The sequence below is a fragment of the Thermothelomyces heterothallicus genome (genome assembly GCF_042370625.1).
Source record: "Thermothelomyces heterothallicus CBS 202.75 unplaced genomic scaffold P884_scaffold_9, whole genome shotgun sequence".
Taxonomy (NCBI): domain Eukaryota; kingdom Fungi; phylum Ascomycota; class Sordariomycetes; order Sordariales; family Chaetomiaceae; genus Thermothelomyces; species Thermothelomyces heterothallicus.
The window spans coordinates 1-17,939 of NW_027192570.1; the positions used below are offsets into that span (position 1 = coordinate 1).

A 17,939-nucleotide genomic window follows, 5' to 3' on the forward strand; every position below is an offset into this window, starting at 1 on the left:
TTGTTGTGAACCCTTTGGCTTCACCGAATCCCTCAGACGACTTGCACACTTGTCCCGCATCACTCACCTTCGTCTGAACCCTTTCAGAAGAAGTCTGAGTTGGGTTCGTCACATTCCTAATAAACATCCGGTAGAAGTTTGTAAACCTGATAAAGCTTCGTACTTCTGTAACTAACGTTAGTTATAGCTAATTCTTAATAGCTTTAACCTTTAAGGGTTCTATCTAAATTTGTCCTAGGGATATCTTATATCCTAAAAACACCGTCTTCCTAATATAGAATTCACTCTTTTCCTTATTAACTAATAGCTTATACACGTATAATATATCTAGTACTACTCTTATATACTTCCGGTATTCGTCTATCGTCTTAGAGAAGATAAGTATATTATCGAGATAATATACTATAAATTTATCAAGAAAGGGGCAGATAGCTCGATCAATTAGGGCTTAGAACGTTACTAGCGCGTTTATAAGTCCGAATAGCATGACAAGGTACTTGTAGTAGCTATAGGGTATCCTAAAGGCCATTTTCTACTCGTCGCCTTCTTTGATCTATATATAGTTATAGGCCAATAGTAAGTTAAGATATATAAAATATTAGGCTCCTACTAACTAATCTCGGAGCCGTAAGATCAGCGGTAATAGGTATCAATTCTTTATAGTCTATTCGTTAAGTTACTAATAGTTAACGTATAACTATAGCTTTCTATCTTTCTTAGGTATAAACAGGATTAGGTAGCCTACTAGCAATATCAATAGGCGGATATATCCTCTTCGAAGGTTCTCCTCTAGATATCGCTTAAGTTCTTTGTTCTACGTCTAGCTTATATAATAGATCTTAAAGAACTTTAGTCGTGCTCCTTCCTTAAGCTTGATCTCGTGATCCTATAGGCCGTATTCTGGTAATCCTTCTAGATGCTTTGGTTCGAATGCTAGGTGTCCTTCGTACTCCTTTAGTACTTCCCTAGTCTTGTCTCGTTTCTCGGTTTTCTAATAGTATACGAACTTAGTTCTATCTATAGCGATACTAACGATTTCTCCTATCTCAACCTACTACTCTAATTATAGTACTCCGCATTCGTCAACGGAGAGAATAGCTGTCGGCGGTTCAGCTCGTTCCTCCTATCGTAACGTCGGTATCGTTATACTACTTCTTCTAGAGTCTGTAGTGGTCTGCCTGCTACTACCTGTCTCTTGCGGTAGATCTATAGGACATGCCTTCCCTTGAGCATCGTCTATTCGCGATCCTTATATACTCCCTATCTTGCTAGTCGAATATGACTCTATCTAGGGTTGTAGGTAGCTACTATTCTTTTAGCTAATGTCCGGGTTATAGTCTTTATACTATAGTAGTCCTAGTATTATGTCTTTGTTGTTACCTATGTCTATAATACTAAATATAACTACTATAGTCTTCCCTACTATAGTAATATTAATCGGTTCGGTCTCCCTATATACCTATCATATTAGGAATAGCCCTTTAACTATACTATACTTCCGTTTTATTCTCTAGGGTATCTATAGTTAATTTATAAATATCGGCGAAATTAGGTTTATCTCTACTCTACTATCTACTAGTACGAGCATTTCGTACTACTTCCATTATGCTATTATCTATAGTCGCTTATCTTGCCATTATCGTCTAAAGATTATAGCGATTTCCTATATTTTTGCTAGAAGGTCTCGATATAGTAGTCTCTTATGCTAGTTCCTCCTATACTATACTATTACTTGCTATTATATAGGCGTTAATGGTTTTCGGGCCCCTCGAAGGGCCCTAACCTGTTTCCCAGGTTAATATTAACCTCTCTAATTATTCGGCTAATAGCAGCTTCGTCGATTATACTTATTTCCGCGAGCCATTAAGTGCTTATAGCTTCCTACCATTAGGTCCGTTCTACTTTCCATCGTACATGCTATAACTTTATCTAAAGCTCCCGAATTCGCGACTTCTTTTCGTCCTCGTAATAAAGACAATCGTTACTCTAGTATAAGTCCTATATGTCTCGTCCTATTCCGTAGTACCTAGGCTAGGCTCGTCTTGGAACTACCGTAATGCCTTCTAGACTCCGGGTTTCGATCTTCTAGAGTAATTTGGCCGCTCTTTTTCCCGCGTCGTAGACCTATTCCACAGGGTATAAACTTCCGTCCCCGTTTTCCTATTAGGTCGGCTAGTGATTATTTTCGAATTTGTCATAGAAGTGGTATCGGCATTCGTATACTATATACTAGAACTAGGGCACTTGTATATATACCTTATATCGAAGGTATAATCGTGTAGCGTCGCCTAGAAGATATTAGAATTCTTTTCCGAATCCTTCCTACTATATATAGACCGTAGGTACCCTAATACTAAAGTAGGAATGTTTCTTCTAGTAGCTTTCCTATATACGTTTGTCTTTTCCGCGATTCGCGTATATAAACTAGTACTCTAGGTTCTATACGTTATAGCTAAGTTACTAATCGTCAAAGTGCTTAGTATAACTATTAAGTCTATTATATATTATAGGCTATTCCCCTTTAATAGTCTCTATAATATATTAGAGTTCCCTTATCTTATTCCTAAGCTCTTTACTCTACTAAGTAAATCGAGTTAGGCGTTTATCTCGTTTATATAACTCCGTATTAAGCCGGAAAACTTCGTTACGGTACCATTCGATCCGTTCCTAAAGGAACAGGATATTCGGTCCGGGTCGATTAACTCCTTAGGTGTCGGTTGTCTACGATCTATCCTACCTCTATGTAACTATAAAACCCTACTACCTCAAGGCTAGGAGAATCGAAATCGGTAGTATATATTCTCCTACTATATCCTATTTAGCAATACCTATTTCTAGGTCTATAGTAACTAGTTCGGAGTATAGCGTCTGTTTATCTTCGCTATTATTATCGTATTCGAGACTGTCCGTATTATTGTCCCTGTCTTTGTAGCTCGTAGCCGCTACTTCGACGACGTCCTTAGTTTCGTCGATAACTATAGTTTTCTTTCCTAGGACTGGTTTCTAGTCTTTCTTCGGGCTTCGACATTCTCGCTTATAGTGTCCTTTCTTTCCGTAGTTATAGTAGGTAGCGTTAGACTTGTCTTTAGCCGTCTTCTTCTTTTCCTACTTCTATACCGTATCTATATCTATAGCTCTAGGATACGTCCTATACGAGGTACTAATGTACGCTCGCTTTTTCTTGTCATTAGCCTTAACTATAGTTCCGTTTATTTAACCTTATTTCTACTATTCCTATATATAGAGCCGATCGTCGATTCTGATAGCCTATATAATATATTTATCTAGGGTTTTAGGTTAGTTATACTTATATAGCTTATCTTTAACCTTTTCCTTTAGGCTATTATAAAATAGTTATATTAATACCTTATCGTTAAGCTAAGACTTAAGTATATCTTATCTAAACTATATAACATAAGAGGCTACTAACTTAGTCTATCAAAGGTTAACAAGCCTTTCTTAGGTATAAATCTTCTCGTCTTTATCACCAAAGACCTTCTAAAGCTCTTCTTCGAAACAGTCGTAGGACCGAAAGACTGCCTACGTAAACGCGTCTCGGTCGTCTTTATCCTCTTTAGTAAGATAGTCGTTCCACGTAGGCTCGAACCATCTAAGTACCTTGCCCTCTAGTCTCGTAGCTATATAGAGGACTTTGGCTTTGTCGTCCGGAAACTTATTATCATTAAGCCGGAAGTAGGATCGGAGGTTGGTCAAAAACCCTATAAGGTCCTCCTTGGTTCCTCCGTACTTACCAGGTAGTTCGATCTTAATACGGCTTGCTTTGGTAGTCTCGAGTACCTTAATTTTAGTATAGGCCTCGTTAACTAGTTTCTGTGAGTGCTTTTCGCCATTCTCGAGTTCCTTGATTCGAGCTTAAGCAGCCTTGTCTCTCTAGTCTAACTCCTAGATTCGCTACTAGAGTTAACCAAGCTAGGCGAGCAGCTATTCGGCCGTGACGCTAGTAGCTATATCGATGTCAAGGTCGAAGTTACCTCCGTTCTAAACCATAATAGAACAAAGGGAGTGATAGCAACGTATAGCGAACCTAACTTAGACTTCTTCTGAAAGGGTTTAGACGAAGGTAAGTGACGCGGGACAAGTATATAGGTCGTCTGAGGGATTCGGTAAAGCTAAAGGGTTTATAATAATAGAGTTGTCTCCTTATAGTAGTATGATGCTATTATAAGTACTGTGATTGTAAGTTACTATTACTAGTGAACTCTAGAGTCTACCGTAACGAGTGACTATCTATATATATATATAACCCTGGTGATTACTCCTGATCACGGTGATCGTGAGTGATCGTATAGTGGTGATCACCCTGATCACTGGTGAGCGTAGTGATTATAGCGCTTCTTATGTTGTGATTAGCCCTTCCGTTCCTTTGGCTTGATTGGTCTGTCTGTGCTAGTAGCCTAGGTGGTATCTGTATATATATTTTCGTGACAGTAGGATAATAATACTATGACGATTAGCTTAGTAGGGCGAGTACTAATATATTACTAGACTTAGGTAGTAGAGAGTAAGATTGATCTTAAACTCTTACCATTATATACCTATAAGCCTAATGGACTAGTAGAGCGAGTAGGGCAAGAACTGATCCTATGCTTAATCAAGATACTTAACGGCACGAATCTACCTATAAAGCTCTAGTCAGAAAGCGTATAAGTAGTAGCGTACTTATATATGATAAGCCCGAGCCGTACTTACTTGTTTAGAACTCCTAATGAGGTACTCTATAGCTAGTTTAAATAGTATTTTTGCTAGTATAAACCTAGCTTAATAATTACGTTAACTAGCGACTTATACCTGGATTAGAGTAATATCTTTACGTATGGTTATCAAGCGTATATCCTCTATAAAGATAAGGAAGCTAAGCGGCATATAAAGGACTTTAAGGTACTACTACGTAGGCTAATAGGGTATCTTATAGGATATTATATATCTAATATCTATTGTATTTAGATACCCGAACTTGACAGGGTCATTATAACTTATAATGTTCGCTTTGATAAGAAGACTTTCTACTGTCTAGGTAAAGAGCAGCCGATAGAGCTGTCGCTAGTGGTAGCAAGCTAGGAAATTAATCAATTTGATCTTGGCGAAGATTCTTAGGATACCGAGTTTCTCTGGTAAGCGATGCTATAGACCTATTAACTAGTAGAAGACTCTATTATAGTGGCTTAGCTGCCTTTATCGCAAGAGAGTCTGGCGGTAGATTAACCTCTCTAATAGGGTTAAGACTCGGGGGTAAGGGAGCTCTCCGATACGTAGCCTACAAGCGAGTAATCAGTTCTAAAGACTCCTATAGCAGAGACGTAAGTAACAGACGAACTTACCAAATGGATAGAGAGCTTTAGAGGAATCTTAACCCCTAAATATATGCCTAAGCCCTTGGTAGTATACCCCGCGCCGGCTAGTAAAGGGGATATCTACCAGGAAGTAGGAGGGTTTGAATCAGGGCCTTCTTAGTCGCTAGCTAGCTAACCAGACGCTAGGGAGAGCAGGGGAGCCGTCGAATCTAACGGAGGAATACCTTCCGTGGAAGAGTTATATATGTATAGTATGACAGAAGAGCTAGAAACTAGGGACGGTACTACCAATATATCGTACTCTGCTAGGCTAGAGGAATAGAGCGTTAAGCAAAGTCCGGATTAGCTAACGTATCCTCTAGAAGGTAGAAGCGAAGGAGAAGCTATTTGGTAACCTCTTACGAGGAGAGGCAGAGGTAGGAGGAGGGCTTATAAGCCTAGGGACCCTATATAGTTAAGCAAACGGCTATAAAATAAAGAGAGAGTTAATTACTATTACTCCTTTATCTATATGACTAAGGAACTCTAGCGATAGTTCTATAAGACTTACTTACCTAATTAATAGGAAGCTTACTTAGAGGACTAGAGTATACGAATAGTATATATGGTATTTACTACTATTATATGGTAGAAGGATGTTACGTGCCTTAGAGCAGCCCTAAATAAGCTACGTTAGTACGTCAACGATCTTATTCGTGTTCCTAATAACTAGCAAGACCTATATAATCACCTGTTAGAATAGTAGTTTAGAGACACGGCTCGCGAGGAGATACGTAACTTAGAGAGTAGGGGAACGTAAAAGATCATCCTATACGAGTAGGCGAAAGCGTAACCTATACTATTAAAATAGGTCTTTATATATAAGTTTGACAAGGACGGTTTCTTAGAGAGGTATAAGGTAAGGATCTATATACGAGGAGATCTGTAAGATATTAGCTTAGTAGAAAGTACGTACGTGGCTACTCTAGCAGTATAGTCGTTCTATATAATAATGTCGATTATAGCGTACTTCGACTTAGAAGTTAAATAGTTCGATATAACGTAAGTATTCCTTAATACTAAATGACTAGAAGACGATCCTATCGTCTACGAACTACTAGAAGGATTCAAGTAGCTAGGGAAATGTATAGAGTTATAAAGAGCTTTATACGGCTTAAGAGACTCGCTACTCTTATAATATAAGGAGTTCTATAAAACGCTTTCGGAACTCGGGTTAGAGCTATTAGGAGAAGAAAAGTACCTCTTCCTAAGCTATAACAAATATATTATCCTAATCTTCTATATTAACGACTTCTTGGTCTTCTTCTATAAAAGTAACGCCGTAGCGGCCGAGCGTGTGATAGAGGGAATCAAAGCTCGTTATGACGTCTACAAGTAGGGTAATATCAGTTGGTTCCTCGGGATCAGGGTAATTTAAGACCGACCTATATATAAGATATAGTTAGTCTATAACCAATATATTAGAAAGGTAGCGAAAAGATATAGACTAGACGCGCCTAGCGCGTATAAACTAACTCCCTTAAGCTACAAAGAACTAAAGAAGTTTAAAGGGAGCGCTACCGGTATATAGATCAAAGAGTATTAGGAGCTTGTTAGATCAATCCTATATTATATAGTAATGCTATAATTAGACGTTGTATATGCCTGTTTAGTACTATCCTAATACCTAACTAACCTAGGACTAGACTACTTATTAGAGGCGTGGCGAGTAGTGAGATATCTATTTAGGAGCTCTTGCCTATCAATTTAGTATAGAGGCGAGTAAGCGCTAGATAGTCCGACGCTTATAATTATAGGGGACGCTTTATATGTAGATGATCCAGATATATAGTATTCGTTATAAGGATATATCTTCTTCCTATTTAGCGGTCCTATTATATAGAAGGTATCGCGCTAGGATACTATTATAACGTCAAGTACTAAAGCTAAACTTCTGACGCTCTCCCTTACGGCAAGAGAGGCTATAGCGCTTAAAAGGCTATTTATAGACATCGATCTTAAGCTCGGAGAACCCTAGAACATCTACTATAACAATTAGCAAATAATTAGACTAGTAATAGCTAAGAACGAGCGTATTAATATTTGCCTATAGTATATAGACATCTATAATATATAGTTATGCTAGGAAGCAGCGAAAGGAACGTTTAAAGTAGTATATCTACTAACTAGTTAGATACCAGCAGATAGGCTTATGAAATGACTTAGCTAATAAGCTTTCGAGCGCTAGAGAGCACTCCTTAATCTTTAGGATATTAGTCATAGGCTTATATAACTAGGGGGTAGCAAATAAGTTAAATTCGAGAAAACAGACCAGGGTATATATATAAGCACCCGAGATACTATCTAGTACTCTACCTAGTACTCCCAAATATATCTATATAACCTTCTACTATTAGCCGTCACTAGGATTAATAGCTTTGCCCTTACCTTTATCCTTACTAGGCAACAGCATAGCACCTAACGCGTTATTAGAAACGCTAACGCGAGCCTTATAACCCTCCTTAATTTTGCTTAACTAGTAGAAAATATCGTATATAGAGCAGGCGATCTTTGTAAAACGCGCGAGTTTAGCCTTATTAACCTTATACTCCTCTATATTGTCCTTAACTTGCTTAGAGGAAACGCTAGCGCGTTTAAGATTATTCTAAAGAACTATATATAACTTCTTAAGATCCTATATATAACTATTAGCACTTCTATCTCGCCTACGCGTTAAGGGTAGAGGGCAAGATCTAGGGACTTACAGAAGCCTTAGCACCATCTAGCAGAGCCTTTGTCAAATCCTTTACCGATCCGACATAAGAAGTAGGACTATTCTAATCAATATAAGCATCATAAGAGCTATTAGACACGTAGGCAATCAACGTATATATCCTTACACTTATAGTAACTATAGGTATAGTGGTAATAGTAGGAGCTAGTACTAGAATGATCATAACATTTACTAAAAGAACGTCCTATTAGAGCTGACTATATATATATTCTATAGGGTACCTTGCAAAGCTCGCTAGCTTTGATATTACTAGATTTAATCAGCTCGAACGATCTTGACACGACTAATAGAGCGCTTAGAAACTATGATAAAGTCGCCGTTATCGTCAAATCAATCAGAAGAAACCGAACTATACGAATTTGCTTAAAAACGCCAGATTCGTAGGAATCGCTAGAACGCTACGATACTAGCGATAGAACAAAGGAGCACTTACAGTGTAGAAGCTTTAGCGTGCTTACGCTTTCGAGGCATTACGGGAGTAGGAGTCGACCTACTAGCCGTCGTAGTATTCGCGATAGGCGTATCCGACGAGTTATCTGTTGATTCGAGCGTAGGAGGTGTCATCTTGTTATTATTACGATTAAAACTAGTAATACTATTACTACTACGGTTACGATAGCTATATTTAAACTATAGCTTCAAAGGAATCGCTCTACCATACTCGACTCTTTTAGACTTCCGAATACGGAAGGCGGGCCCCCCTAAAGGAGCTATCGAGGTAAGAGCGACAAAGGATATAACACCAGGAACAGTATCACTACAAAGCGTAGTTAAACGACTACCGTGTTCAACTAGGGGGTGTGTTAGAAGCTGTAGAGCTTCTAAGAGTATTAGCCACATACGTGCCACAGCGTATAAGGCGTCGTTGCCAACGTATTGACTAGTCCCTTTGTCTATAAATATTAGTCGTTTTGTCTCCTTTGTAGATAGTTTCAACAAGGCACTCTTTTCCTTCGTACAGCCACCCACTGCAGACTGCTTTCAATGCTCCCGGAGCTCCTACTGCGTTCGGCAATTGGAGAATATGCGGATCATTCAAGAGGCACAAAAAATTGAGACCGTTTGAGATTGTAGGAGATGCCGATTCGAGGCACTGGCTAAGTTCTGGGAACATGTACACGAGGCACATGGCGCGGATCGAGAGACGATGTCGCCAAGTGATGGAAGGATTGCCGTTGTCCCCGGCTAGGTATGGTTAGCTACTCCTCATTGTGTAATTAGGAAACCCTCTTTCATAGTTCCCTGGCGTCCAACGTCTAGCTCCTCTACTGGCGACCTTCCAGTCACCACGAAGTCCTTCTGCTTGTAGGCCCCTTGCAAACCACGCCGGATGTAGGGTTTCGCTTGGAGACATACAAGTCCCTCGAGTTTTGCACAACTACAAGCGAGCCGCGCGGAGCTGCATGGCTGGCTGGTTGACCCAAACAAACAAAGAATGTCGTGAGCCTCTCATAGATACGGAACCGAGGCTGACGGTCGATTGATTGAAGTGTCAACGAGGGAGTATTGAGATCGATGTTGCCAGTGGATCGGCAGCAGGCGCTAAAAGGCGGCAGACAGCTTTGGCCGCCTATTGGCTAGTTACAAGTCACTTGAGCATGCTGTTTTCGGCAAGATACATGGCCCACATCACCTCTTGGCAAGGGCAGGTCCTTCATTCTCGGTATCTTCTTGGTCATGGAGGGAATGAAGGTCTCGACTTAAACTTCAAGCTCAAATGCCCGGCTTGTTTCAACAATTTCGGAATGGTACACTGGACTGAGTCTAATTCAATCAAACACCTCTTTTTGTCCGGCGCTCAGAGCCTATCATATCGTTGAACGGCAGAAATACAAGTTATATTTGCTATTTGAATATACGGGGTCGCAAATTAAGAATGTTGTACATATATGCTGCTTGAAGGATATGATTGAGGGATTATAGAGAGAGCTGTATGGAGTCATTAATATTGCTGATGGCTATTTCAGACAACGGAGCATTCGCCGCTTCTCTGATCCCATTTTGTGCCAATGATGCATTGGCTGCGGTCAATCAGAGCGATTATTGAACATGTGCAGTTCATTAGCTATCGGAACATTCCCAAGATGGGACACATACTATATAAGTGGCTCGCTCAGTGCGCAACGGTGAGTGTCATGCTGTCTTTCTTGGTCTTCAGAGTTTCACTTTCTTGGTTCTTGGGCGGCGACTCAGTGAAACTGCAGACGCTCGCCCGAACACCTGCCTGCAAGGTTGCTGCAATGACCCAAACATGCCTGAATCAAATAACGAAGCACGTGAAGAATGTGCAACTGAGTTTTATTGTGACTGGACCCGTTTTTCTTGTTGAACAGGACTTGACCATCGAGCGAATGTCTTTCTGTCAGAAGCTGTGGAGCTTCTAAGAGTATTAGCCACATACGTGCCACAGCGTATGAGGCGTCGTTGCCAACGCATTGGCCAGTCCCTTTGTCTATAAATATCAGTCGTTTTGTCTCCTTTGTAGATAGTTTCAACAAGGCACTCTTTTCCTTCCGTACAGCCACCCACTGCAGACTGCTTTCAACGCTCCCGGAAGCTCATCACTGCGTTCGGCACTTTCAATGTTACAGCATATGGCTGTCAGTGGGTCAGATCCGACACAGGGATGATGAGCCAGGGGTTATCGACATGTATTTAGACAGCATCCCTAAGTGCCTCTGGCACTTGGAAGAATCAACGCATATTATCACCACTTCTGCAGACCCTACCAGTTGGTCCAGGAGTGCCGCCCACGGCGCGAATACCGCTGTGGTGTCGTGTCTTGCAGCCAATCCGAGCTGTAGTCATTTGCAGCCATCGAGCTGTAGCATTCAAGCAGTATATCTGGGACGCTTGAGCAGGCTAGTAAACTTGCCACAATCTCGAACAAGCAACGAATTTCATTATTTTCCCTTGGCGACAAACTGGAGCCTGAGCTAACCGGGTCCAGACCAGGACCCCGAAACTGTTGGACTGCTGAACTGCTGAACTCATAACGGCCCAGAGACAGTCAGCAGCCTTAGGCAGTACAAGGGCTGGTCGCAAACATCCCTAGTCTTAATCGTTTATGAGATTGTTATTTTGCGTCAGTCTCTTCCCTGTTCGAGGACTCTGCCTGCCTCTAATAGGTGGTAACTGCCTTAGTGTGGGAATCGGGCCAGGCTCGATGGAATGAACAGACCGGGAAAGAGAGACCAGGAACTCTTGTTCCTTATCTCAACGGACACGTGCTCGATATGGAAGATGAAGAGATTTTGAGTCTCATTGCCCATTTCAGGGCTCATGCCAGCTATTGTCCCATTCCTTTGCTCACCGAACCTGTCAGGAGCCGGTGGTGACGAAACACAAGATCATTTTCATTCAAGAGGGTGTTCTGCCTCCGCTTGAAGTTGAAAGGTTTGGTTTGGCTTTGCAGATCCCCCGGCGCTCATTGGCTTGGGATACCCTTTGGCACCGACGCCGATTGAACACCCATGAAATCCTTCCCTCGAGGTTTCGAGGTAAGGCTGCTTCACTTTTTACTTTTTTCTCAACTATTGAAACCCACAATCTCACTCTCAACAATAAGAGCCAGAACTTCCCTCGTCATTGTTGAACCTTCCTACGCCCACCAGTTCGCCTCTTCGATAACAACTGTAAAACTGCACATCTTTGTTTCGCCGTCTCCTGTTCTGGGTTTCTTGAGAGGCTATGACGGGTGGGACCTGCCGTGAAACGGCCAGCTCGTCCTTAACAAGATGTTTGAGGTCGACTGGAAGGATTACGATTGCGAACGAGTTGGCGAACGTCGCGCAAGAAAGGAGATCGAACGGGAACAAAAGAGGAAAGAAGAAGGTAAAAGCGGTCACCATACTGATTCAACCACCTCGAGCAGGGCGCTGGGTTCAAAGGATCAGCACCATCGCAATTTCTTCGGGAGCATTGGCAGGAGTAACACAGTCGTCCCATCCAGAAGCCACAAACGAGAGTCGGTCATACCCGAGCAACAGGCGACAAAGGCGAATGGACAACTCAGGGGTGGCTCCAAGCGATTTTCTGGGTCCTCGATGGCTTCCTCAATCTTGCGCAAAGGAAATGCTCCGGCGCGATCCGTAAACAACGAGTTGCAGAACGTCGAACCCTCAGCAATCTTGAAAGGTGCCTCCAATATTGTGGAACCCACTTCGCCAGACTCCCCGGATCGGTGGTCGAAAGGTAACCTACTTGCCAGTTATTCTTGCGGGGTTCTGTAACTGACCGATGGATAGAGTCCATGTTGTCCAAGATGACCCAACTAACTATTCCGACGCCGGAGTCACGAGATGACGGATCGATGGCAGAGGCGGCTGGTGCCATCGAGGTGGTTCAGTTGCTTGATAGAAAAGGCGCCACTGTGAACGAGGCTGCCGGGGCAGCCTACAGGCATGACAAGGCCGGCTATTCTTCTTCATACCCTGAGACGGGAGTCGCAACGAAGATTGCCGCCACACCACGGACCCCGAAAACACCAATCACACCAAGTTTGCCGCGGCCCAAAGCTCACGCCCCCCCGCCTCTCGAGAATAACAACTCTGCATCCAGGCTCATCAGTAACTGGTTTAGAGCCCTGTATGCTCCAAATCGACCGCAAACTGAGCCGATAACCAACGAGACCATCCGGAGAGAAAGCGTTCTCTTGCCCCACAACGTCGCCTACCAAATGCCACAGACGCCAACCCGGCGGTCGGCGAAGAGGACGGGCGTTTATCGAGCGCCTAACCCTTCGCCCATACGTTTCTCGGCTGAGAACCCCAATAGCTGGAGGGCTCTCGGCGAGTGGGACTGCGTAGGGTCTTCCACCGCCGCTCAAGGCCCGGCGCCTGCTGGTGGTGGCGAAGGCCGCACACAAGACGAGGAGATATTACGCTTGATGGCTGACGATTTAAGGTCTATACACTTCCATGAAGAGGAAGCCGTTCCTGAAGAGAGAACAGTTCGACGGAATGACAAGTCTGTTGATGAGGCGTGGACACGTAACAAGGAGCAAGTGGGCGCTCGGTGCGGCCGAGCAGAGCAGTCAGTTGCGTTCGGAAAGACCGGCGGATCCAGCAAAGCGACGATCTGAAAACCTCGGCCACATGACACTTCTGGATGTCGGCGCAAGCGCCAGATCGGTGCATTTACACTGCTTTGTGGATTAGTTGCTTGGCGACAGTACGGTTGGTTTCATTGTGAAGACACTACAGGGGTGGCCGAGGCAGAGATACTCTGAGGCAGGGGGACAGACCAGGTAAAGTGGTTAGCAGAGAAGAGAGATCGGTAGTGTGGGGAGAGGGCACAAGACGTTGATGGCTAGGTAGAACCTGGCGCAGATCGGTGCGCATAGCTATACATTATACCATGTCACGGTTGAGCAATAGAGGCCATGGCAGTGGAGAGTTTCTGGCTGGACAGGGCGGGAAGGACAAGGTCGATCACAGCAGGACTCTTGACCCCGGCAGACGACTCTGAGCCTGAGGATGCGGTTGGTGATAGCTAATAAGCGCCTGTATTTGCGATGTTGTTTCCCCCAGCTGCGTGGGTGGTTGTGGCTGAGACGGTGTCGAGCAAGGCCCAACAAACGACAGGTCTAAGTAACCATGGCTCTCTAAATCCGCGGGTATGGACGTAGTACATGCGGGTGAGCTTCCACTCGTGCGTCCTCTCGCATTCACATGCGCCGACCGCGAGCTCCATTTCGGTAAACCCCAATCCCTACAACTGCGACATACCATTATGCGAGCAGGCAAACGTGGGCGTTCGGCACCGCTCGAGAGGCACCTCGGCACATCAGCATCGGGTTACCTGCGTCTCCCACCCGGTATCCGTACTGGCGTAGGTCGCGGTAGGGGGCCAAGCTTTAGCCACGTGGTACGGTAGGCGCTTTGGATTCGGCGTGAGTTGTGGCGATGGTTAGGAGAGGGCGGTGCTCTGATGACGAGAGCAACCGTCGCTGACGGTCTCACTGGCAATAGCGGGATCTCCAGTTTCCTACCTCCGTGTGTGCGTGTGCCTGGGGAGAGCCTGTCCTATCCATCCGACGGATTCTGCGAGGCCTTCCGAGTGCATCCGTCGGATTCCGGAACCCGACAACGGCGCTGATACATCGACGCCGACCGACCTGGCAAAACCCGTGAGGGAACCGCGACGAATTGGTGGCCGTGTTAGGACCTGGTGATGCAAGCTTTCGGGCGGACGATGTCTCGACCTGACTAGCCCTGATTCATGACCCTGACAGCTAGACAGGTCCAGCGCAGGCGGGCTTGAGTATCCTTGCGCTTACGCACGAGTAAGTCGTTGGAAGAGAGAGAGAAGGGGGGGTCGCTCTCCGAACCGCGTCGGCCGTATCACTGGATCGCCGCCAGCAAAGAGACGTGCCGAGCTGCGAAATAAGAGGGGATAGATAGTGTACGGAATAAGTCATTTGCCTTTGCGTGTCTCGGCGGAGATCGGGTTCGCAAAAACACAAGGCGTTTGTAACGTGGGGGAGAAACCAGCAGAAGGCGATCGATGGTTAGTTAGATAGTACGGGCCCTAATCCATGGGAAGGATTCTGTGATGGTCAAATGGCAAATCCCTCCTCTCCCCCAACAAGCTGACGCGTGGCAGCGATGCGGTTGATGATGCGCCAAAGAAAGAGGGGGATAACGTTATGGGGTTTGAGGGCTCGGCGGGGTGTGCATTCCGACCATGCTTGGATCGGCGCCCTGGCCACAGAGCGGGGGGTTGGGGGGCGAAGGGGTCTGAGCGGCTCCATGTCCCCTGTCAGGGAGCTGCACCCTGCCGAACAAAACCTGTTGTGGCAGAGAGCATGCCGAACCTCACCATCGAGGGGCAGATCGTAGTGGCAAAACATCAACCCACTCGAATAAGTGCACGCATGAACTGTACGAACACTGGCATGCGTAGCAGCAAGAGGGACCAAGCGCGTGCTTTTACCATCATTTTGTGCGCGAGCTGGAGCCCAGCGGTAATTTCCGTGGGTAGCGTTGCCTTCCAAGAAGATAGTTTCTGTGCTGGTCCATACGGCGATCGAGGATCCCAATCAGCAAGCTTCCCAGGCGCCATCAACGTCTGGCGGCGCCGGATTTGTGGGGTGCATGTACGCAGTACCTATCTGAGGCATGTGCTGTACACTACATGCATACTCAGTACTCGTACTCGACATCTTTATGTACATACCGCGAACGGATAACGCTACAGCAGCACTCCGTACAGACTAATCCGTACACTAAGTCGCTGTCAACGGGTGGGTTGAGGTCCGGGCGATTGACAGGATCTGGGGTCAATGGTCAATTGTGATGCGAGAAACTACCGACCGCTGCAGTGCACTCGGCACATGGATACAAGGGCCAATCGGCGTTGGTGTCTGGTCTCTGACGCATGGGCAATAATGTTCGCCCAATACCGAGCATTGCGGGCGGATGCCAATTGTAAGGGTCGCCTCGGATAGCTTTAGTGAAACGGCATGTGTACAGAGTATGACAGCTATCTGCTCCTCTAGACCCGAGTGGGAGATGGGGGTGGATCTGCCGGTCGTATCGTGGACGTAAAGAAAAGCTTTGGCGCAGTGGAGTTGGGGGCCCAGCTCGGGACCGTGCTGTTACATACAAAGTAGAGTAGCAGCACGTGCATGCATGTACGGAGGTACTGTACACACATACCTAGTCTACTTGTTTGTGCGATTACGGTTCTGCCTCGGCCGGATTAAGACACACGCACCCATGCTTCACATCTAACAGCTTCGTGGTTGGGGGCCGAATGATTCTGGGGAAATGTCGCTTGTGGCTTCCCCCTGTCACCAAACCGGAATAGGCAAGCCCCCGGCCAATGATGTCCGTTAAACTAGCCTGGCCCCCTCAGAGTAGCTGCCGGACATGTGGAGAAGTGGGCCGCATTGGTTGCGTTGCGGTGTCCTGCGGGTCCAGATCGAACCTTGTCTCGCAAGCGTTTGGCTTGAGGAAGGTTATCAAAAAGTCCATTCTGGTACAATGTGTCATATCTGTGTAGGGCTGGGTCAAAGATCAGAGATGACTCCATCCCCGGTCTCCGGCTTGTTGCCGAAAGAAGCTTGTCCGGCCGAGTTGGTGAAAGGGACTGACGCCCTCCAGGTCCGGAACAGTGTGTGCGTGCAATGTGCTGTGTCATGACAGGGTACGTCTGGCTCTTGGTCTGGCTTCTTCGCTTACTCTCTCTCACTTGGTGGCATGAGGAATGCAACTGGTGGTTTTGACTTTGGCGCCTTTGTCCTGCCAGGCAAGGAGCTCCCGGGTAGGATGATGTCGTCCGAGTTGCGTGGAGACGCGCGATACGGAGTACGAAATGGGCTGGCTCCTTGGCCCACCCTTTTTACGATTCGGTCTGCTTCAGCGAGGATCAGCGGTGGATATCTCTTGCAAACTTGTAGCGTAGCAGAAGCGCCGTACGTTACTGCGTACTCCGTACTGTACCTGCATTCGCACATACCAGGCATGCTATGCGATCGGACTAACGGCTCAGCTCACGAGAGAACCTCGCGGCCGCCGCATATCATCATCGGAAGAGAGCGACGACGTGTGTTTTAGATCGGTCGCTGCGAGGCTACAGCGTAAGAACTCGTGGAATGACGGGGGTTCCATACATACCGAGGCTCTGTGGTTGCTCATCTTTGATGCAGGTCTAGTGTAAGCTAAAGTGCCGAAGCACCCAACGACGATTGGCGCTGGAAAAATTCCGAGCAACTTAGCGTGGATGAGAGATGGCGATGGGCGGTTATGGAAAAGCTTTTGGTAAAGTGGAAACGGTGGGAGCGGAAGCAGCAAAGGGGCAACGCGACATGTTTTGGTGAGGACAACAGCCAATGGGACCAACGGTAATATTAAGGTGAGAAATCGCCTTGGCGGGGCTGTTTCCACTTTCCACATGGGTCGAGTAGATTGACCCACCATGGACCACTGCTTGCACCTCGAATTCTTGTTTTGAAACTTTCAGATGCCTACTCCGTACTGGCAAACACGCCGCTGGTCATCATCGGCGGCACACACGCCACATTCAAAATACGCACGACAGCCAGAGACTCCATGCGCGAACGCATTGCGGGCTTGTTGGGGACATCGTGCTTCAACTCGGCGTGCGCCGGATCAATTGACCCGGTTTGTACATACCTTCGTTTTGGACGGGCGATGACAATTGCGAGTATTTTGTAACATTATGCGAGTAAGGCACGACGTCGATGCACTGGGAAGTCGCCCCCGAAGATGCGGTACACTGTCATGGAACAGTCGCTTTCCCAGAAGAGGAGGCACAGAGTACTCCGCGTTGCCGCTCCAGCCTACTACTACGTGGAGTGTTGCAGTCTCTTCGCACCCTGCAGAAGAGATGAAGCGCAGCCTACGAAGTACCAAGGACACCACTGCAGATATATTCGGATCTTCACGACCAGTCTGTCCTGCGTCTCCGGGTACGGCCACCGAGCCGCGGATGCTGTCGGACGCAGCGAGATCGATGGATGATGGAACTCGTCGGTGCACTACACTAAGGAAAAAGTAAGGGGCCCTCGCGCACCATTTACCAACTATCAAGCTCCATCACGGACAGCGTGCCCGTGGCAAGGGTTGGTCCGGTTGTGCGGGCGCGCCAAGTCGACTCGCAGGTGCGTTGCAGCAGGGGTCGGCCTTTGCTCGTCGAAGGCGCTGCCCAACCCCGCAACCGCCGGAAACAGAACGGGCCCCCGACCTCTTTGACCAATCTCTCCAGTCGAGCAGTCTGCAGTCTGGGGAAACGACAGCAGTGTAAGAAAGCTTCTTCTGACTTGGAGATGTCAGGACACTTCCAACACTAGGCTCAATTCGGGAGCGTCTCCATAGTCTGGTGTATGG

General features: G+C 46.0%; 1 protein-coding gene across 1 annotated transcript; it reads left to right on the top strand.

Annotated features, from left to right (window-relative positions):
• Positions 1-11,822: 11,822 nt before the first annotated feature.
• Positions 11,823-13,168, top strand: P884DRAFT_323843 (uncharacterized protein; the record flags this gene model as incomplete). Its single annotated transcript, XM_069445453.1, has 2 exons — positions 11,823-12,279; positions 12,333-13,168. 2 exons carry the CDS (start codon positions 11,823-11,825, stop codon positions 13,166-13,168), a joined length of 1,293 nt encoding a protein of 430 aa, XP_069298010.1.
• Positions 13,169-17,939: the final 4,771 nt, after the last annotated feature.